The sequence below is a fragment of the Eublepharis macularius genome, chromosome 5 (genome assembly GCF_028583425.1).
Source record: "Eublepharis macularius isolate TG4126 chromosome 5, MPM_Emac_v1.0, whole genome shotgun sequence".
NCBI classification, from domain to species: domain Eukaryota; kingdom Metazoa; phylum Chordata; class Lepidosauria; order Squamata; family Eublepharidae; genus Eublepharis; species Eublepharis macularius.
In genome coordinates, this window is record NC_072794.1 from 143699048 (window position 1) to 143722387 (window position 23340).

The following is a 23340-nucleotide window of genomic DNA, read 5'->3' on the forward strand; positions in this document are numbered from 1 at the left end:
CCTTGGTGAAGTGTGAAGGCAAGGGCATATTTCAGTACCACCTGGTTTACATTATATCCTGGATGTATCTTCCCAAGCAGAAACACACGGATACCCATTTACTCAGTTTGTACATGGGTAGATGTTATGGGCCAAATTATATGTATACTAAATGTTGACATCTTTCAAAAAATTCCAGTATCTGGGGGCTAGATGTACAAGAGGGATGTAGCACAGGGTGTTCAGTTCAAGGAGAAATTGCCTACCCCCCTTGCATAAGCTGCAAATGGAACAAGGACTCACATTAGATTGTATGCAGGAAGCAATTTCTCATAATTCCCCCTTCTTGCTGCTGTATGTCATACCACATCCCTCTTGATTCCTGGGAGTCCCTCAGCCCTCAACAGCAGCTTTTGTAGAGTTGGCAACTCCAATTTGGGATATGCCTCACAATTTGGGGGCCATGCCTAAAGAGGGTGGACCTTGGTGAGGCGAGGGAACTCAGCAGAGATGTTATGTCAGTCTAGAAATTCAGTTTCTCCTAGACTTTATGGACTACCACAAAGTCCACCCTCCAAAACTGCTGTTTCATCTGGGGAACGGACAGCTATAGCCTGGAGATTAGTTGTAATTCCAGGAGAACTCCAGGCCATAGGAGGTTGACATCCCTAAGCTTTTGGGATAAAGAAACCGACAGCTGGGAAAAGATCTGTTCTGAGAAGTTTTTCCATTTGTAGTTCATAGAATCCAATCCTACATTTACAGAACCCAGATACATTTTCAGTGTTAGTGCAACACACAAGCTGATATTAAAAGTGGAAATACAGGAACTATTGGGGGATTTTTTTAGGCTCTCTAGTGCCACAGTGAAACATTGCTACAGCCAGGTCAGACAGTTCAATGTGCTCCTTATAGGCTAGCAGTTCTGCACTTTGCACCCAAGCTAATTATAATATATATTATAGCAAGCTTCCTAACACTCTGATTTACAATACCCCTCCCACCCTCTGCCTGGATTATAAAGACTCCTTCCTTTTTCCTCGCATCTGACAAAGGGAGCTTGGACTCTTGAAAGCTCATACTTTGGAAATCTAGTTGGTCTTTAAGATGCTATTGGACCCAGAGAGTGCTCTTTGACTGCAGACCAACATGGCTATCCACTGAAACAATTTTAAACAGAGTTATACTTTTCTAAAGAGCAAGAGTCCAGTAGCACCTATAAGACTAACAGAATCTGTGGTATGTGTTTTTGTGAGTCACAGCTGTAAGATGGACTCACATTCTAGCTGTATCTGAAGAAGTCAGCTGTGACTCATGAAAGCTCATACCCTACCACAAATTTTGTTAGTTTTATAGGTGCTATTGGACTCTTGCTCTTTTCTACTGCTACAGACAGACTTAACACGGCTACCCATCTTGATCTATACCTTTCTAAGTTCACTGAAATCAATGGCTTAAAAGGGTATAACTCTATTTTAAGATTGCTGTGTAAGCTTTTATGAACTATAGGCCACTTCCATCAAATGCATGAACAATAAACAGGAGCTACTTTGAATGAGTGACTGGAATCTTCAAAGAATGATTGTGGCGATGCTTTCAAATGACTGTTGCCAAAATTTTTAAATGCTGCCTGCTGAGAACTCCTTGTGCAAAATCCTGTTGGCAGCATCTGCTATCCAAGCAGAAGCCACTGGTTCAAATTACACCTCCATTTCCTCCTCCCATAACATCAGTACTCTATTCAACGATTGAGTGTAATTTACCAGCTGTAGGCAAAAGACCAATGAGAGCTTTGTTGATTTCACTCTGCCTGGCATGCTGCTCTTAATAAGCCTCTAAATATTATTACAAGGCCTACCTTTAAATATGGCATCTTCAGTGTTTTATTTCATACTGGGAAAACTACTGAAAATCATGTTAACAGCTGCTGATATTCCATGACCTTTATAAATAGGTTATGCCCCAGCCAGATGCCTAACCCCAGATACAACCCCTGTTGTATCTTCTGGGCTATTCTGTTTCTCATCCCAATGCCATTGAGGTTGGTGTGCAATGCTGCTGTTCATTAACAGGCTCCATACAATCTGTTATAGTTTAAAGAGGAACCTTAAGCATCATCATTTACATAGTCCAGCATCCTCTCTCACCCAGTGGCCAAGCAGTTGCTATGGAGGGCCAACAACAGGGCAGAGGCTGAGGCCTTCCCCCGCACTGGAATTCAGAGCTTTTCTGCTTCTGATTGTGGATGTTATTCTATTGCAAGGCCAAACTAGGTATGACAGCAGGAAATAAATGAATGGTCCTCAGTTTTGACTGTGTCAATAAGAGAAAGAGGGCAACACTCCCCACCCCCCGACACCACTCCCCAAGCTATTTGTCCTTAAGTTTGCCAACTGGCAGAGAGAAATGCATGTCTTTTTAATTTACCAGGTGAGGTTTACCTCTGTACCATAAGAAGCTTCAGCTGCGCATTTTCACATATTAATCCTCTAAAGGGAGAGGGCATTTTTCTGCAGGCCTCAATTTGCTGCACTGGGGAAAACTTACAGTCATCATGCATGCTTATCTTCACCTATAGAAGTAAAGCCCAGCTCAGGACGAGGATCGTTTTAACTGGGAAACTGTGCTAGAAAGAATGAATCATCCTCCATGCCATATTGCAAATGCAGGATGGGGGTCTCCCAGTTATTATTAGTACCTCCTAAAGAGCTTTGAAACGTATTTGGGTTTTCCTTAGTGACACATCTTGTTTAGTTTAACTCTAGGCACCTTAATCCGGGAAAAACGCACCAGTTATGGATTTTATTCTGCAGCGACTAAGGAATGAGTAATTCCTTGAAATGTATAAGCTTGCTCTGCACCATTTGCCTGATGGTTTAGCCCTTGGGAACTGGAAAGGTGGATCTGGGTGTCTGCTACCATTCTGGTTTTCCTATTAGGCAAGCTAGCTTGCATCCCCCCATTTTCCTAATTTCTGTGCAACTTCCTCATAGCCCTGTCCTGACAGAGTGATCTGTAAATGTTTATACAGCTAGTCAAATGAACATTTCTTCTGGACTTTTAGTCTGCCTTTCTCACTTAAAGTGGATTAGAGCGTAAGGCAATGTAACCAATACTTTCCAACGCATGTTGGGTTGTTGACCCCCCCCCCCAGGTGCCTCAAGTGTGCCCATATGAGGATGCTGAAGGACTCCATTTTCTTGGCTTTCTTCTGAATGTAATGATAAAGAAGGCTCCAGTGGCCAATCCACCCATTAACTGGGCAGCATTGGAGCTACTTGATGAGCCTCTCCCTTCCCATTCCAGTCGTTTTTTTTAACAGAGTAATCCTACATTAGACAGTATGGGATGTAAATCCCGTAAACCACACCATCAGTCTCAACCCCCATAAATGCATTTTACTAATGTTGCCAGACCAGCTGGGAGTAAACAATCATATGGAAGCTTTTCTTGCAGCACTTTAGTTACCCTATCTTGGTTATGCAACAATTGTTTCCCCCCTTCCAGTAAGAAAGCCCTTAAAATAGGATGACATTTTTCCTTTGTGTGGAATCTATGCACGCAGCTGCTTCAGGGAACTTGTTGAATCCCAGCTCATAAGATGGAAAAAAGCTATGACCCAACAGAAGCGCAAAGCAATTATTGTCCTGCATTACCATCAGTCTTTGCTATATACATTCCTTCCGAGAGCCAGTATGGTGCAGCATTTAGAGTAAGAGCTGGGAGACCCAGATTCAAATCTCAATGGATTGCTGGGTGACTTTTTGCCAGTCGGTCACACATACTCAGCCTAGCCTACGTCACAGGGTTGTTGAGGATAAAACGAAGGGGGAATGTTAGAAGCCATTTTGGGCCCCCATTAGAGAGAAAACTGTGGTATAAACAAAGAAAATAAAGCTTTCTAGATCCTACAGTATAGTAGTTTTCTAAGTGAAGGAATTCATTCAGCTGCAAGGCTGCTTACTCTTCATTCACTTTTTTGTAAGTCGAACACTATAATATGTACTTTAGTTTCATGCCATTTAAAGTGAATTATTTGATAATGACAGCACTTATAGAGACTATGAGCACAGAATGTTCTGAAATTATATAAAGCGCAATTTTACTCTTAAGTAGAAAACCAATAAGCAGGAGCACTTTGCTCAAATTGGTTTAATTCAGTCAAAACTGCTTAAATTCCCCCCTTTTATGTCTTCTCATCTATGAAGATATATTTATGTATAACCTAGACTCAGTTCACTCCACTACAGAATGGTCCACTACACTGAAGATATAGGACATTTGAGAGCATCAGGATTCTACCACCACAGTACTCTTCAGCCATGACAGAAACAAAAAATGTAAACAGACCACAAACTGATAAAATTTTTTATTATTGTCTGAATTCTTTTACACTTTCCTGATTGTGTAAGGTGAAACTAGAACTGTTTAAAAGACATACACGAATCTAGTACATCGATAACCAGGTATTTCTTTTTGCTATACTATTCTCACAACCACGTGTGTGCTAGGCAATACAACCGTCACAGAAGCAAACTTTAGGCAAAATACTGGTCAGTAGAAACAAAGCAAAAAGAGCTACCAGATATACAGACAGGCTCGGTTCCACATTCACTACTGCATTTATCAAGCGCCAAGTATAACTGCACAATTTGTTCAGCTAAGAGGGGAAATTTTGAGTCAGTGCATGAATTTCTCTCTTCAGCAGACAGATGGACAGACAAACAGATGGATTCTATGTGCTAAAGTGGAATGTAATAGGTAGAGGAATGAGATTGAAAGACCAATAGGGTGAGTATTCCCATTCTTCCACTGCATTATTCATGCAACTCCTATTGAATTCTAATATCTGATTGGACATTCAGAATTTTAGTACTTCAATCTAACAAGCAACACAAATGTGTACGGTCTGTATTCCTAAGGCAAATTTAGGGAATCTTGAATATGAGCCAGACCTTGATAGTAACCTAGGATCAACAGATACTGAGAGCTGAGAACTACAGCGATATCAGCAGCTCTATAGCATCTAAAACAGACGTCCTCCATATACTTAAACCTCTTCCACCACCACAGACTAACACCATTCACGAAGAAGCCCAGACTAATTGAAGCAGGGGGTGGGGTGGGAGGGAGAAGTACACATTGCATGCAGAAGAACAGCTCAGCCAAATTATTAAAAAGGTACAGGCCCACTCTGAGGGGTGTGTGTGTGGAGGAGGGTTTGATATTTTTAAAGTGGGAAATGAGTTCTATATAGCATGACTATCCAGCAAACTAATAAGGCCATAAAAAATAGAAACATCCTGTTGAAATTCCATGGTAGCGCACTAAAAATTCACTACTTAGAATAGTCCACACTGTAAATATGTAACTTATTGCTGTGGGATGGGACTTAATCTACATGGTAAGAGCACTGGACTATTTGTCCAGAGACGAAGTCCCAGTTTTTCTGCCACTGTAAAGAGTCTGGAAGTTTGGCTGTAATTTCCCCATATCTTATATTGAAGCCTCAGAAAAGGTTTACATTTACATGAGCATTTGGCTGAAAAGCAGTGTGTCCAGCATCAGTATTTCATAACAAAAAATGTCTGAATGAATGTGCCCATTAAATTCACAGCAGTGAGCTACTGAACTGGAATGCCACCCAACATTGTTTTTTTCCTTCCATGTTGCAGTGTCACAATATAATCTCTATAATTTTCTGTACACCTTTACAACAGAATTGTACTTCAGCTCTTTTGATGCCAGATTATAATCTTTCCAAGGAATTACATGATTCTTATCTACTCTTCCACCATTGCACATTTTGTAAAGTCAACTGTAATTGCAAAAACCCATAATCACAGTGTTCAGTTAAAAAAATATAAACACGGTAATCATAACTGCAAGTGTTCATAATAGGAAAGGTTCAGAATGCCATTGCTCAACTTATCTCCATTTTACGTACACAGAACACCAACCAATTGTTTTTTACCCCACAGACAGTTTGCTACGTTGAGGTTGTGAAGTCGATGTACTATTCTTTTTGCTTGTCGCACAAAGGGATATAATGTGTAGGATACAGAGTGACATTGAACATATAGTGAAGCGAGACAGCCATTAGTTCTCGCCCTCCCCAGCTTCCCCTTCATCTCCCTGGTTTTCCGATGTCCATAGCTGTAAGAAAATACAAATATGTTTATGCTGAAAGCATGCAGTTAATTACATCGATCAGGAAAGGGGGAGGGGTGCAATTAAGTTTTAGTACAGCGGTTCTCTTTAGTTGAGCAATATGATTTGTCCGGGTGGAAGAGTTAATGAATGATGAACTAAAGACTGAAGATTAGATGAAGTTAAAACACTGAGCACACGAAGCCCGCAGGCAGTACACAAATGTTAGCAGCCTGATAAGGGCACTTGGCAAATTTACCACTGTGTATCTGACCACTTAAAATATGAAGCTGAGGGCTCTCAATTTATACAGAGCTGATCTAACTTTGACCTTCCCTCAAAACTGTTTGTAAAGATGCAATTCTTTCACCATTTCTGGCAGAAGAGGCTGAAACCCTCCAACACTGCCATTTTCAGTAGTTTCCCAAGAAATACTTACAGTAAGGTTGTCTCTAAGTAGCTGCATAATCAGAGTGCTATCTTTGTAAGATTCTTCATTCAGCGTATCCAGTTCAGCTATCGCTTCATCAAATGCCTGAAATAATTCAAATTGTTTCACATCAATCTTCCATGCTTGTCCAATCTGTCCTTCCACCTTTAGAACATTTGATCTGTTTGTATCAGTGTACACAAATTCTTGAGTATACAATGACTAGCTGGACAAAAAAATACTATACACTACATAAGGTACATACTCAGATGCTGACCACAGCCTTATTTTAACCATTAAAGCCAAGTTTTCTAGTTTCTACATTCCAAAAATAGCAGTTCATCTCCATTTTTAGAGACCGTTTCTAAATTTCAGTCTTTTAAAAATAAAAATCATTTCTATATGGCCTTTCTCCCCAGTGGAGACCCAAAGTGACTTCCGTTGTTCTCCTCTATTTTATCCCCATAACTATCCTGTGAGGTAGGTTAGGATGAAAGTGTATGCCTGGCCTAAGGTTACCCAGCACACTCCCATGGCAGAATGAGGATTCGAACTTGGTCTCCAAGATCCTAGCCCAACACCTTTACCACTACACCATGCTGGATCTCAAGAGGAATGCATTTGAGACTCAGTCTATTTATTAAATACTACACAGGGATTACTTTTCAGAGAAATTGCTTTATTTCCAAAATTCTTTAATGTATACCCTCCCCCATCATCACTTTCAATCAGATTATGTCTGCTTACTGTCTTTGCCAGACTACAGGCTTTCTCTGGCGAGTTTAGTATCTCATAGTAGAACACAGAGAAATTGAGTGCCAGACCAAGTCGGATTGGGTGTGTTGGCTGCATCTCTTTCTTGCTGATTTCAAATGCTTCTTGATACGCCTGCTGAGAATTTGCTACTGTTGCTGCAAGGAGAAACAGTGGTGTTACATTCAAGTAAGCTTATATCTGTATTTTAACAGCTTCCTGCCACAAGTAATATAAACTGAGGAGATTTACACCTGCATCTCCCTGTTTTAAACAAAATACCTGATGTTCTCCAATTAACATCTTCATAACAAAATTTCCTGATGGCTCCCCAAACTTTTACTTATCTGGTATCTGATTATCACAACCTGAACAGCTGCTGCTTCAGCACTTTTTTCTTTTACAATCAGCCACTTTTTAAGAGAAGCATCAATCAGCCAGATTTGACTATGTGATGATGGCGGAGAAAGCAACAAAGCTAATTCAGAGGGAGGGCAATATCAGGGATGTGAAGGGCTCATAAAGTACCAATGTTGCCTGAATGGCAGGGGAAGGAATGGGGAAAGGGAGCTGAAGTGCTTTCTATATGAGGATTTATTGTTCAAAACATCTCTCTGCTATTTTCATTCAGCTCTGAAGTTAAACAAGTTTACCAACACTGGTTTATTTACTAAGCTATCTACCTCTCAGTTTGCTTCTGGGCCCAATTGAAGGTGCTGGCATTGACCTTTAAAGCTCAACATACCCGAAGGACTACCTAATCCCGTAAGAACCTACCTGGCTTCTCTAGTCATCTTTGAAGACCCTGCTTCAAGTGCCCTGCTTTCTGTTGACAGGTGGCAATACATGAAAGGGCCTTCTCAATTATTATGCTGAAACTTGTGAACTTCCTCCCAAGGGAGGCTCAACTTTCCCCCTCTATCACTGTCTTCTGCCAGTGGATGAAGATTTGTTTTGTTTGACGTTCTCTCACTCGCTCTTTTATTAGCCCTCCACCCTGGTTGTATACTGGAACTAAGTTCTGCGGTATGTAGAACAACTATTGTGGTACAGTAAACAGCAACAGCTGCTATCAAGCCACGAACAGATTTTTACATCTAAGTATTTCAGCAGCTCCTACGTTTGTTGACTTCCCCAGCAAACTGGATAATTTGAGGAAGCTGAAAGAATACAGAAAGAACAAGCTAAACAATGAAATGCTGAAGTTTCTATCATGAGCAGACCAACATGCTTGCAAAAAAAATGGATGTCCTACCACCAATTTTAAAGGTGTGAGACATTTACCAGATGAAGACGGAATACAAATCCAAAATGACAGACTAAGATCAAATTTTAATTCTACTGAATGATCTTCACTTGGCTTTGTAGGACCCAAGATGCAGTGAACTGGAACCAGAAAAGACTTCACAGTTTGTGCTCCTAAAGCTTCTGGTAATATCTGAAGTGAAACTTTCGCATCTTCTCTTCCAGACAGCAGGGAAAACTCTTCCTGAATTAGGAATCTGCGCATTTGTCTACAAGGGTGGTCTACTTGATCAGAGGGACAATGCAAACAGAAACTCACATGTGCTTCTTGTCTTCCTTCTGCCCCCTCAATACTAAGTCACCAAGACAAATCTAACAAATCTTTTAATTCAATTTTTTAACCCTTATTTGGAATGCGTTATCTCTGAAGTGGTTTACATCATAAAATCTAGGTATCATTTATTAGTGACCTACTTTGCTTATTATCTCCAGATGCCACCTCAGAAAGGTATCTGTAGTAATCTCCTTTCATTTTCAAATAGAAAACCTTGCTTTCTGGTTGTGTGGCATTAACAATAAGGTACTTATCCAGAAGTTCCTGAAAAACACAGCAAACAATATTAGACACAGCAAACAACATTAAACTTTTTTTCTTCAGTCCATTGTCATGATGAGAGAGAGAGAGAACAAACAAAAACAAACAAACACTGGGAGAAAATTCCTCAAGTTCCTGTTGTTTGGAGGAAAAGACAAGAAGACTGGCAGAGAGTTATCAGAAGACAAGTCTTCATTTTTTTAACATTTTAAGTTCAAATCAAGTTCATTAGCTGTAGGTTACGTACTTTATGAGACAACAACTACTAAGCCAAGCTATACAATGCTAAGCAATTTAAGTTTCCATTCAATTTATGCAGCAAAACAGTACTGGTGATACTCTACTTCTTACATGCAGCTATTTACTTAGACACAGCAACTATAAAAGCATCAGGGAATCCAAAACATTCCCCTGAAATCTAGAAAGGAGGAAGCAACTAATTCTGGCTAAGAATGGGGGCATTTCTAAAACAAATCATCAAGCTTATACAAGTGACAACTGTATATACATCACATGCGAATGAATACTCCTAGGTACGTTTTACAAAAACAGGCAAACAACTTTAGATCTTTTCCCTACAAGTTTACAACGTTCTCCAGCATACAAAGGACTTTTTACTGATAATTTCATATAAATTTTAAGAGGTAAACAAAAAGCAGTAAGAACATTTAGCCACTGGACTAGATATGTTAACGGGTCAAATTATAACCCTCCCATGATCTTGCAATTCTTCCCAGATAAAGCGTCTTAGCAGTACAGTTGTACCAGATACTACTGGATTATTACCAGAACATCGTTGCAGATGTCCTGTAGTTCAGCCTCAATCTTCTCACGATATTCTCTTCCCATCTGCTGTTTCTTCTCATTCCGCTCCGTTTTCTGTTCAATGCTGGAAATGACACGCCAGGAGGAACGACGGGCACCAACCACATTCTTATAGGCAACAGAGAGTAAATTCCTTTCTTCATTGGACAGCTCATGCCCTTGCTCAGTGACAGCCTTCATGGCAGCAGCCATGTCATCATAGCGCTCTGCTTGCTCAGCTAGTTTGGCCTTCTGCACCAGCTCACTTTTATCCATGGTTAATCCTGAAGAAAAGACAATGTCATGTTTATATGATTTTCTCCATGAGGGTTGAAACGCAATATGACAATGAACATGAGATAAAATTTTGTCTTTATTTTTATTTACTTCATTTATACTCCATCTTTCTCCCCAATGGGGATTCAAAGCAGCTTACATCATTTTCCTCTCCTTCAGTTTATCCTCACAACCCCATGAGGCAGGTCAGACTGAGAGGGTGCGAATGGCTCAGGGTCACCCAGCAAGCTTCCATGACAGAGTGGGATTCAAACCTGGGTTTCCCAGATCCTAGTCTGACACTCTAGCCACTACACCACATTGGCTCTCTTGAAGGTTACATAACCAGGGTGTGTCTTGGTCCTCCTCTCCACCTCAAAAACTGCTCACTCATCAACAGGTGCCAACCAATTCTGACTTTGTTTTCTAGCCAGCCATTATTTGTGGTCACCACCCAACCCCTCCTCCCTCTTGACCAAGTCTCATACGACTTCTGCCTGTTAAAGCAGTTCCTGCTACTCTACTTGTGTCCCAACAACACATTCTAGAGTCTGGCTGCAATACCCTGAGATCTAAAGGCATGCCAAGAGTGCCAGAAGCTGTTAAAGGGTGATAACATGTGGAAAACTTATGTCACATTGTGAGGAGGCCAGTGACCTCAAAATCCAAACACAGGCAGAACAGAGCTGAAACCCAGTACACGCTGGTAATGCTGAAGCAAGGAAAGAGTCAAGTTTCCCTCCTATGAGGGAAAGATTTGGGTAACCTGCTCTGATGATGAAATTTTGGATGAAACTGGCTGGGAACAAACCCCCTCAAAAGACTTCTGTCCCAGGCAATTTATGGAGTGTGTAAAAATTAGAGCATATATTGTTCAGGATCAGGCAGCCAAAGCTTTCCCATTCTGAGTTAATCACCCAGCAACCCTTTGTTCCAGTTTCAAAATTAGTATTAACTACAGAATACATTTTCGGTCTCATTCTCAATGAGTAACTCCTAAGCATCCCACAAACTCCATAGTGTACCCTTTCTCCCCTCACCCATTTAACACCCACCATGAATACTAGAAGAGAAGGATCAAAAACAATCCCAACTTCAATTCTATGTTCAATGCTACAGCAGCACCAAGATGCCAGAAACAACTACTACAGGGGGATTCAGAATCGACAATTTATCAATTCCTTACAAACTTCTCAAATGGACAGAAATTCGTATAAAACAGTATAGTGACTATAGTCTGTGTGTGCAACACCACAGATAATGTATTTGTGTGAATCCTTTGAGAATATATAGACCAGAAGTAAACCTTACTCCTCAGAAGCTTATGAGATAGCTATAAGCAAACTGCTGGATTCATTTCCAAGAGTTTATTATTATTCTGATCATCTCTTTAATTTGAAGATTGGAGCCTTTTGCTCCAATCAGGTTGGCTTGCCATCCTGCCTGGACAGTAAATTCCCACCTGTCCAGAAACCCTACACAATAGCATAATCTACTGAAACAAGAGTTTCCAAACAGGAGCCAGTGACCAGAAGCAATGGGTAGGGATTGAAGCCAAACAAGTCCAATGTACAACTCTGTAAGACTATATATATCACAGAATTGCCTAGACCTAAGATCATCAAAACTAGCAAGAGTGGAAGGAGTTCAGCAGTGTGTACAGATGATGCAATTGTAAGCTTTCTGGCTGTTTCTTGTAGTGGATGAATGCTGCTCCCACATGGCTCTGGTAGTAAAAATTGTGGGCAACTCCGAGATGACAACAGGTTAAGCACACTCCACAGCAGTATCATGTTTCCTCCATTAAGCAGAGCTACCATGAATATTCTCAGAAGATGCAACTGTTGTGAAAGAATAAATACACTTTTAGAACACCACAGGCTAATCTGTTTGAAGTGAGAAATAAGATCCTCAAACTACATTCCGGGAAGCGGGCAGGCACTTTTATGGTGATGCATATGCTAGGAAACAGCAGGATCCCCAGGCCAAATTTTGCCATCTGGGCCAAGCTGTCAGTTGTCCTGAAATTATTCCTGGCCCTATAACCCCTCTGCCCTCAGCACTGAGTTGCACATAGGATATTTTTGGTGCAGTATGCAAAACTCCCGTAGAGGGGCAGCCTGGGATGCAACTGATTTCAGTGTTGAGAGGCAGTTGCTTGCAACCCCATGTTAAGGAACAGATGAGAAGTGTCAGATATCTGATCTTTAACATTCCACACTTAGGCAGAGGGATGTATTAGCTTGTGTAAGTAAAGATTAGCCAGTAACCACCTTTTGCTTTTAATAGCATGCTGCCTTAATTCTACCTGCTTGTAGCTAGTCCTCAGTTATCTGTGCTTTCTAAAATGTGTATGTCATTAATAAAGCCTCTTAAACCCTCATTCTCTAGGTTTATTAGTATCTGGACCCCTTGGGAAGATATGAGTGTTGACTGTTTGGAAAGGCTTATCAGTGAGTCAGTGCTGAAAGGACAGTTCCAACAGAGAAAAGGGAGGGGAGGACAAGATGAGATCGAAAACCTTCGTCCTCACACACACACTTTACAAGCTGGCCAGAGGCAGCCAAAGGGGAAAAGTGATAGTGGCAAGCTTACTTGAGTGTGTTCCAAGTTGTTTTATTTTATAACATACCCCTTGGTACTTGGCCACCTTGGTCTGCTGAGGTGAGACCCCAGCATGGAGGGAAAAGTTAGCAGATGGAGAAAGGCAAGAGCACAGTAAGTGGGTGTGTGTATTTGTGTTTTGTGTGTGTGTGTGTCTGTGTGTATATATGTAATGTGACAGGAACAGGCTCCAAATATCCTAAGAGGTTTGAAACTAATCAATACCAGAAGATGTGCAAACATCCATATATCCTGTTGCCAAGGACAACCAGAAATTTAGTTCTGGAAACCAGCAGGGTATCACAGGAGCAACCCATTTAAAAAAAAAATACACACAACACAGGGTAAAAGTGACTCTTCCAAAACATAGATTAATCTTGCACTGGATATACCATCATTATCATGGGTTTGAGAGGTTAATACTGCTCCCATTGGGGGAAAACCCCTCAGTAGTCAAAGGAAACAGGATAAACATGCTTACATTGATTTTGTGAAACAAGCAGAAATAAAGCAGAGCTTTTCTGACTACTAGAAACAGTTGGCTTCACCAGCATTCGCAAATCTTTCCTGCACACCAGCTTTCATTTCAGAAGAGTTCTGCCCATTGAGGAAGAAAGAGAGAGACCCTCCAACTACAAAATTAGACATTTCCTTCCCACCTCTTAGTATATGTTACATCAACAGAGGGATCTCACCTTGTACAGACAGAATTTAGTTCCTAAGAAAAGCACAATGAAATATGAATGACCCCAGAGACAGCAAAGGTGCAGGCTAAAGCATAACATTCCTTGCTCTTGTAGCTGTAATCAAGATTCAGAATTAATTACTTGCAATATGAATCTACACAGAACTATTGATGCTGTTTTAACAGTATTTATCAATTATGAACTCCAACAGTAACTAGTTTACAAACTACAAGAACCAAGAGTTCAGTGCAAAACTTACTCAATTGTTGCCATTTGTTTGGCTAGGGTCTATCCATCCATCCATCCACCCACCCACACAGTGAGTGCTTTTTAAAAAATTCTGTTAAGATTCCTCATCCTCTTCCCAAATCTGGAAGACACTCTCAAATTTTGATACTGAACCTCAGCATGACATGAACAGCCTCCACAGCTCCCACTTAGGGACAGCTCTTACCTCTGAAGTTTTGCAAGGCTCAAGGCACTATGACTGTCTCCAGGCAAATTATATCATCAGATTCACCCCTGAATATCGGAACAGGCATGATTAGCGTAAGCATAAAACACTGATTACATGCTAAGATCAGTGGCTCTCTAGCCTAAAAATGCCTTGTACTGCTGCACCTCACTGCCACTCTTTGTGACTGTGTATATGGTATTCTCTTTTAGGAGAAGCGATCATGTTCATGGTCCAGTCGATTCATGACCCTAGCTGAAGGTCCTCTGAATCTTTTTTTGCAGCAAAATGTAAACGTTTGGAAAGGAGGGAATATATGAAGAGTATCTGCCACAACTGTAACATTATTTAAGACACAAGTACATCCATTATGCATCACTGTCTGAATGCACCCTTAAAGCCTTTGAAAGAAACCTTCTGTTCTGACACATATAAAGTGGCCCCATGATCTGGGATGAGCGGAACTGAATAACATGGACAGTACTGCTGCACTGAAAGAGGACTGAAACTCCTGCTACCTGCACCTTCTCAAATCCCCAGAAAGACACCAACTTCCCACACCAGCCTTGCTAAAAAGTATAAAAGGTCAGCCCAGCAAAAAAAGCTAGCAGAAGGGATTGGCAGAGCAGATCTTTCTAGAAATCCCCTACTGAAGGTCCCCATACTGCGGTGCATGCACTTTTTTCAAGAGGTTGTCCTAGCCCTCAGAGGTTTTTTATGACCAGAAGCAGGCTGTTAAGAGAAGGTAGTAGATCTATACTGCCAACTCCTTCCATTAGTTTTCTGATGGATCCAATACTGTGACTATTCTTAATGAACTAGTTATCTTTACAACTTGTCTATTAAATACACGGACCACAAAATGTATAAACTCAAATACACCACACCACATCTTGAGTGATTCCGCACACGTTGGATAATGCACTTTCAATGCACTTCGTTTGAGGTGGAATTTTTGTTCTGCACACGAAAAAATCCATTCCAAATGATCTATAAAGAGGATTGGAAGTGCATTATCCAATGTGTGCGGAATCACTCCTTCAGTTCAATCAGGCTCAATCTTTAAGACTCATGTTTTTCTTATACAAAAATTAGCACTCAAAACAAAGATATTATTCATCTTGATACTATGCTTTGAAAGAAGGTTTGCTAGCGAATACTTAGCACTATAAAAATGTTAATCTTAGCATTTGCATTCATTATTCTTTCAAGAAAGTGCATGTTCCTCCCTGATACTAGTAATTCCATCATCTGAATCTAAGCACAAAATTTTGGATGTTCACCATTGCTTACCTTGTTAACGAAAGCTCTCTATATTTGTGGCGACGAAGATGTCTGTAAAAGGATATATGAACAAAAGATGGAAGCCACTATGTTCCAAGGAGACCCAATAAGCAGGTATGACTGCTCAACGGGTACCCCTGTAGATACATACAGATAGAAAATGGCATGCATTTTTAATTTCAGCATTTGGTTACTAGCTTACCATACCACCCATTTTTAAAAACTTGGTTTAACACTCTGAATTTTCTCCCTTGAAAAAGCCTGACAGGTTAAGCAACAGGTATTCTCACTCCTGAAGACAACATACTGCCATTACACAACAGGTGCAGAGCAGAGTGAGTGCTAAATGACAATGTTCTAAGAGAATTTTCTGAACATGGTTTCTATTTGCTAGAACCAAAAAAGGAAACATACACACTTCAAGACGAACACTGTAGAACTGGGGTGTTCCTCTTGATGAAAATTCAGGAAGTCAGCTGCTTTCAGAAAGCACAGGAAAAATAAGCTTCCTTTATAATTCAGTCACAGACATGCTGACGCAAAAGCAACTGTGGTATTGACAGATATTGTGGATTATGTGAATGCCCTCCCAGCAGGCAGCTGGTGGTTACTTTTCAGAGGGCACAGGAACAGTATGTCCCTGAAGCCCCTTCCAATAGCTTGGCAGGAATTCAATTTATCTGTTTACAATAGATGGATTCTTGCACGTGACTATTACATCCCTTTATCTGACCATAGCCAGGAGAGGAGCACTGGTCACTAAGCAGGTTACAGTTTACTCAGCATGACAGATTGCTCACTGACATCTGATGGTGGTCATTTATTCATAAAAGTTTATGACACAATAGATATTAGTAAATTCAGACAAGAGTATGCTGTCACTGACCTGAAATATCTTATCTATACACATACTATATATCACCCTAACAAAAGTAAAGTAAACATAATGAATTGGATCTTTAGGTGCCCTTATATGAATAAAAGCCGCTTCTGCTCACACAAGGCAAAGGCCTTAACATGTCAACTTTCCATTCAATCCTTGCACATGTTGTATCCCACAGTTCACAATGTTCCTTGACTGAGGAGGAGCTTTTCAGATAACTCAAAAGGGCTACACAAGATAAGGGAGGCAGGACAGAGAGTTGAATAAGTAGCATGCTGTCATCAGCCCTTTGGATCCAACACCATGCATTAAATGACCAGTTCTAGGATAATTTCATTTAAATCTGAAAGTCCACACCCAGCATCCATTAGGCATTATTTAATTAAGGCTACAGCCAAATATGCGCTTTCCGTTTTTACACTTTAGGCAACACAGTATTTGGTTTCATCAGCATTCACACAATAATCATTATTGAACTTTGAAATGAACACAGCTTTTAACCTCCCTACACTCTTTCCTTCTTGATTTTTAGGGCCATCAGAAACTACCACAGTATTACTTTTATTTTACCACAACAATATAATACATAGTGGCCTGGGAGCCAGATATGGCTCTTTGACATGCCAACTGCGGCTCTTCTGAGCACTGTTCCCCAATGTAGCTAGCACCTGCTTCAGGTTCCAGGAAAGTAGGCAAGATCATTTACCTGGTGGGGCTTATGTTGGGCAGACAAATTATAACTGTAATTTGTATGTGAACATAAGATGAGCTCCTCTTTTTTAATGGCCTAAAGGTAAAGGTAGTCCCCTGTGCAAGCACTGAGTCATTACTGACCCATGGGGGGACATCGCATCACGATGTTTTCTCGGCAGACTTTTTATGGGGTAGTTTGCCATTGCCTTCCCCAGTCAGCTACACTTTACCCCAGGAACCTGGGTACTCATTTTACCGTCCTCGGAAGGATGGAAAGCTGAGTCACCCTTGAGCTGGCCACCTGAACCTGGCTTCCACCAGGATCAAACTCAGGTCGTGAGCAGAGCTTGGGCTGCAGTACTGAAGCTTATCACTCTGTGCCATGGGGCTCTTCCTTTTAATGGTCTAACTGGGGGGGAAACCTGGTTTTGTATTGGAGTAAATAATGTAAAGAGTCCTTCCATTCCAACAACTGTGCACCCTTCTCTCACTCTCATCCCAGCTCTTAACCAAACTGGCTGCACTGAAGGAACAGTAAAGCCATCATGACAGACTCCCATGAAAAGATCAAACTGGCCACAGTGTTGCAGTACTCCCCTTTCTCCACAGTGCTCCTCTGGGCACCTTAAATCTCACTCTTACCTTAGCTGCTGCTTGTCATGCTGAGGAGAGCCAGAAGGTAAAAAGGAAAGCCCTTCCTCTCATTCCAGATATGCAATGCCTGGCTAAGATTCAGCCTTACATGCCAAGATGCATTCTGGTAACTTTAAAAGTTACATAGTCAATATTAGTAGTTATAGCACTGCATGTATGTGTTTGGTAGAGGATCACACAGGACAGTAATTGTGGCTCTTCTGGTTGCTGACAATTGCAAATATTGCTCTCCGCAAGCCACTGAGTACTACTGTTTTACCACAAGCAACCATAGTAAAGTTACTAACAAAAGTTAGTTGACTTCACAAGTGATGGGTTTTTAATAAGAAAGGTGCTGAGAAATTTATGTGCATGTTTTAAATTGGTGCTATTACTTGAAGTGTGTGGGACAGAAATTATTAAGCAAAAAAACTTAGTGTGGTATAAACATGACAACACAAATGAGAACACACGCACAAATATGTAGCATATCAAACAAAAATTATAGGTTTTTGAAATTATTTGTAATTCATGCTATTACTGAAAACATTCAGGGTGCAGTTAAGTGGCCTAAAGTTACAACAGAAATTAAGATAATTTATTAGATCACACAACATTTAAGAACTAATTTTCAAAATTTCAAGCCAATGCTGAACAAATACTTGTTGATTCCTGTGCACCAGCAGCAAATTTTAGGCCCTTTTGATTTCTCTAGTCCTTAGTGTGCTACATCATGCATTCCAATCCATGCAGAAGCAGCATGGCACCAGCACACTTGTATAAATATACATCCCCATCCACCCTGTGATGTCAATCCAGGCTCCACTGAATGAGCTGAGATACGCCTTGATATGGATTCTTATCTGTGGCTATTGGGCTTTTTACATGCAACTAGCTGTCCATAGCCAGACTGCCTTAAGAACATAACTAGTACAGCATAGCTAATAGGCTCCTTCTACAAATGATGTAGGATATTTTGCTGGTAAAGTCCTTTATAATCTTTACTGCATTAACTGTCATAACATTCCCAAAGCTACACAATGAGTTTATGGTAAATGTCTCCCCAGATACCAGTCCACAGTTCAAAAAAACCAGTGTTCTTCTACAACTGTGAGACAAATTCCTTGTGGGTCACAGAAAACCTGAAACGGAAGCACAAAGCTCAAGGAAGAAATTATTCCAACGCAGGTGAAAGGATCTTCCACTCACCACTCAAGTCATGTGGTGGATTTAATGACCTGTAGTGGAAGATCCTCACTGATTCATACTGGGTTTGTGGAGGTCTCTGCTTCCTTATCTGTTCTAATAACCCAGCTTGATTTGGGAAAAACTGTTTTGTTGATTGGTATTGAGTGGGGAAACGATGATGGGAAAACTCAGATATGTTTAAAGAACTAGACATATTCATAGTCTAATTTTATGATAATGTCTGAAAAATCCTGTCTAAGCTCCCCCCTCCACCTACTCTGCATTTCCCTCAAAATACAGCATACAGTTTTTGAATTAATTTTTTATTTTGGTCAAATAGCAGTTACATTTTTGAGTTACAGATTGTAAAAAAACCCTTTTATTTTCAGAAACTCTGCTAGTTTGACAGCCAGAGTGATATAATGGCTAGACTGTCCAAGAGTCAAATCCCCACTTACCCTGGGGAATTTCACCTTGGGCCAGTGACACACTTTCAGCCTAGCCTACCTCACAAGGCTACTAAGTACAAAGGGGGGAGGGAGGTAGGGAGAGTACCATGTATGCTGAGTGGGAAAAGGCCGAGATAAAAACATACAGATACTGGTCAATTTCCAAATCTGCATGTATTATTTCCTAGGAACTGCAGTCCTTCCCAAGCTTACTACAACTATTGCAAAATAACTGGCCTTTAGTCACAAACCCATCGGGCTTCCAAAATACTATTTATGCCTTATTCCTTCCCCTATTATAAGAACAATTAACCTAAAGTTTCCTGGAATGCACAGGTCAAATGCTACCTACCTTCAGGCCTTTAGAAAAGGAGAGGCAAAGCAGAAATTAGATTTCAGCAGCAAGAAACTATGTGCTTTTGTTTCAGTATTTATTACTCACTCCCCCTGCCAGTGGAGACCAAAAGTTGCCTACATCTTTCTCCCCTACTCCATTTATCTTACCTACCATTCTATGAGGCAGGTTACCCTGACAGAGCATTACTGGCCTAAAGTCACCTGTCAAACATCCAAGGCACAGTGGGGATTCAAACTCAGATCTTCCAGACCTCAACGTCCACAGCGCATCATGCCGGCTCTTTCCAAAGGACTTGATGCTGCGGCTCCAACATTAAAGGTGCTTCCCCTACCCCTTACGTGAGAACGATTTTTTTAAAAATAATAGTAATGATACTTATATATCGCTCTTCCCGACAGATTAGCGCCCTACTCAGAGCAGTGAACAAGGTCAGCGTTATTATTACCCCCGCAACACAGTTGAGGAGCTGGGGCTGACAGGAGTGGCTTACCGGCTGCTCATTTAAATTAACGGCTTCGTTTTTAGTCCGTCTTCCTCACAAAGGTGGATCTTGTCCTGCCCTCCCACACCCAAGGCAGGCAAAGCCGAGGCGAGTCAAGACGCCTCCACGTCGCTCCCCCCTTTCGCCCAAAGCGCAGCTCAGAGACAGCAGCAGACCCCCCACGCCGGTCTGTTCCGCACAGGTGAGCCGCCCAAGGTGGTGACTCAGCCAGGGTGGGGCCGCTCAGAGGCGAGGTGACGCGGCCGGGCGAAACCTAGGGCGGAGGCGAGGCGGCGACCGGAAGAGAAGAAGCCGCCCCGTTACCAAGGCGGGGCCGCTCCCGTTATCCGGGCAGCCTCTGGGCGGCCTTCCTCAGGCTCTCGCCCGCGGGGGAGCTCTGCCCTCAGCCGGGGACTGCGGAACCGCCGCCTCTGGGAGCCCCGGGGGAAGGCCGCGGCCCCCTCTGCGCGTGAGGGAAGGGCGGGAGCCGCGGCCGCTGAGCGCGGTGGGTGGGGTGGGAAGGAGAGGAAAATGGCGGGGGGCGGCTCACCTGGCGCGGGAAGCACGAAGGAGGCGGGGACGGTCTCGGAGCTCGCAGGCTCGGGCCCGGCAGATCGAGAGGCTTGGAGCGCGGCGGCAGCCCGCTTCGCGATCACCACACATACACACCCTGCGGCTCCCGCAGCCACTTCCGGCGCCAGGGCCACGCCTCTTCCGCCAAGGCCTCGCCTCTATTCCCTCCTCCCTTTGCGCCTCGCCCGCTTCCCCCATTGGGCTGACAGGGCCGCGGAGAGGAGGGGGCAGGCAGGAGGGTGGGGAGATGCCCAGCGGTCGCCATGGCAACAGGGCGCGGGAGGTAGGCTGAGGTGGGCTAGGCCGCCCCTCTTCCTTTCGTCCTTAACCTTAACTGCATGGACTCCCAGAGTTACCAACTTCCAGGTGGGGCCTGGAGATCTCCCCAAATTACAGCTGATCTCCAGACTACAGAGATCGGCTGTAATTTCTGGAGAAAATGGCTGCTTTGGAGTGTGGGCTCTATAGCGTTTGCTTTGGAGTGTGGGCTCTATAGCGTTATCTCCCACTCGGCGCCACCCTGCTCAGCCTCATCTTCGTGGTTATGAGTCAGGTGTGGTGTTTCTCTGGGAGGCATGCAAAGATGTCTTGCCCCCAAAGAGGCGATAGCGCCAGGAACAAAGAGTAAAATGTTTCTGGCCCTCTTCCCGCCAATGAACGTTAGCCCACCTTGGCCTGTTGTGTACTGCACTTCTGGGAAACCCCTTGGGGTTAAGGTGGATAGCATGATGGAAATGTGAAAGGCAAACAGCTGATGTAGTAATATGCTCATGTAGATCTATGGTGCAGCTTTGTTTGGGCTACTGTGTACAAGCGTAGCTGCTGTATCATCTCCCAAAAAGATATTGCAGAACTGGAAACCATGCAGAAAAGGGCAACCAAATTATTAAGACGTTGCAGTGCAGAGTCACACTAGACAATTGAAATTCTTAGGACTGCACTGTTAGTGTACCTTTCCTCCTGTCAGGATGTTGGCATCTGCCATCTGTCCCAAGGGTGGGGGATGGTGCAGCTGGGTTTCTCTTTCAAGGTTGTGCAGCTGGGAGCCTGGGCGATTGGCCTTGAGTTCTCTAAGCCTGAATGCGCAACCCCCAAAAGGCAAAAGTTGAAAGAGAGTGGTCTCCTCTTGCTCTATCCTGTCCATCAGTTAAGATCTACTTCCAAAGCTGTGATCCCTGTACACCCACCTACTCTGGTCATTTCATAGAAAAAGAACTGGAGGAACTTACTAGCATAACTCATTAGCATATGCCACACCTGCCAGAAGTGGTTCATTAGCATAACTGATTTGCATACACCACACCCCCTGGCCTCACCTTTTCTGGCTGTTTTGGACCCAATCCTGGCCATTCAGGGCCGAAATTAGGCCCAAAATGGCAAAAGGGGGCCGAAAAGGGCCCCAAAATGGTCAGGATTGGGCTGCTACTGAGTGGGAGAGTGATCCACCACCCGTCAGAGGCCCAATCCAGGTCATTTTGGCCCCAACCCAGGCTAAAACGAGCCCCAAATGGCGGTGAGTCAGGTGGGCGGGGCCACTTGACATGTGACCTCTTTGGGGAACTGCTGGAACTGCGTTCCTGCATTCCCCTTCTAAATGAGCCCTGCACGTACTGATGGGTGATCTAGAGACGGCTTTTTTATTGGTAGTACTTTGCCTTGAGGTTCACCTGGTGTCTACCAGGCCCAAACGTTTCTTTTTAGTCAGTTTTTAAAACAAAGATTCCCCACTTCCCCGTTTTAACTGTTCTGTGGATTATAACTTAAGAACTAATTTACAGATTTTTAAAAGGCTGGTTTATGCTGTGTTTTGTGTCCCAAGCTTGTTATTTAGGTCTTGTTTTTAATATTTTTAATTCTGAGCTTCCTCTAGCAGATCTCTAGAGAGGTAGCATAGAAATGCTCTTTTTAATTTAGAGCAGAGGTTTAGAAAATTATGTTTAAGGTAGAGAAAGTGAATAGAGAGAACTTTTTCTTCCTTTCCCATAATACAAAAATGTAGGGGCACTCAGTGAAGTTGACCGGTAATAGCTTCAGGACCAAACAAAGGAAGTACTTCTTTACCCAGTGGTTAAATAGCAGAATTCACTGCCAGTGGATAAACAGTGCCATCCTAAGCACCTTGGGAAGTGGTGGGTTCTCCTTCCTTGGAGGTATTTAAGAATAGGCTAAATGGCCACATGACAACAATGATAATTTTACATATGAATGTACGTAAATTGGGAGAGGGAGGGCACGAAGGGATGAGTCAGTGCTACACTCTCATGCCCCTTTCTTACATGCCCAGGGTAATGCCAATTGTCACTTTGGGTCAGGAAGGAATTTTCCTCCAGGCCAGATTGGATGGGGATCCTGGAGATTTTTTGCCTTCCTCTGGGCATAGAGTGGGGGTCAGTGGGGGAGGTAAGGGGGAAGAGACAGCTGAGAATTTCTTGCATTGTGCAGGGGGCTGGACTAGATTACTCTTGGTGGTCCTTCCAGCTCTATGTTTCTAAGCAGAGTTACACCCTATAAGTCCATTGAAGTTAATGGACTTAAAAGCATATAACTCTGCTTAGGATGGTACCAATCATGATGGCTACTATGTGTGTGTTATGTGTCATCATGTTGCCTCCGACCTATGGTAACCTTATGAAGGAAAGACCTCCAAAATGTCCTATCATTAACAGACTCGCTCAGATCCTGCAAACTGGAGGACATAGCTTCTTTTATTGAGTCAAGGCATCTTGTTTTAGGTCTTTCTCTTTTCCTACTGCCTTCAACTTTTCCTAGCATTGGCTGTTTCCACACTGCCTTAAAATAGCGGCAGGCTCCTGGAATGCTGG

At 42.5% G+C, this 23340-nt stretch overlaps 1 protein-coding gene across 1 annotated transcript; it reads right to left on the reverse strand.

Annotated features, from left to right (window-relative positions):
- Positions 1 to 4333: 4333 nt before the first annotated feature.
- YWHAB (tyrosine 3-monooxygenase/tryptophan 5-monooxygenase activation protein beta) lies at positions 4334 to 20641 on the reverse strand. The gene is made up of 6 exons (XM_054980060.1): positions 20496 to 20641; positions 9939 to 10240; positions 9032 to 9155; positions 7307 to 7470; positions 6569 to 6664; positions 4334 to 6135 (listed from the first exon to the last, which is right to left on the reverse strand). The coding sequence occupies exons 2-6, from the start codon at positions 10230 to 10232 to the stop codon at positions 6079 to 6081; spliced, it is 735 nt and encodes a 244-aa protein (XP_054836035.1). The 5' UTR covers positions 10233 to 10240; positions 20496 to 20641; the 3' UTR covers positions 4334 to 6078.
- Positions 20642 to 23340: the final 2699 nt, after the last annotated feature.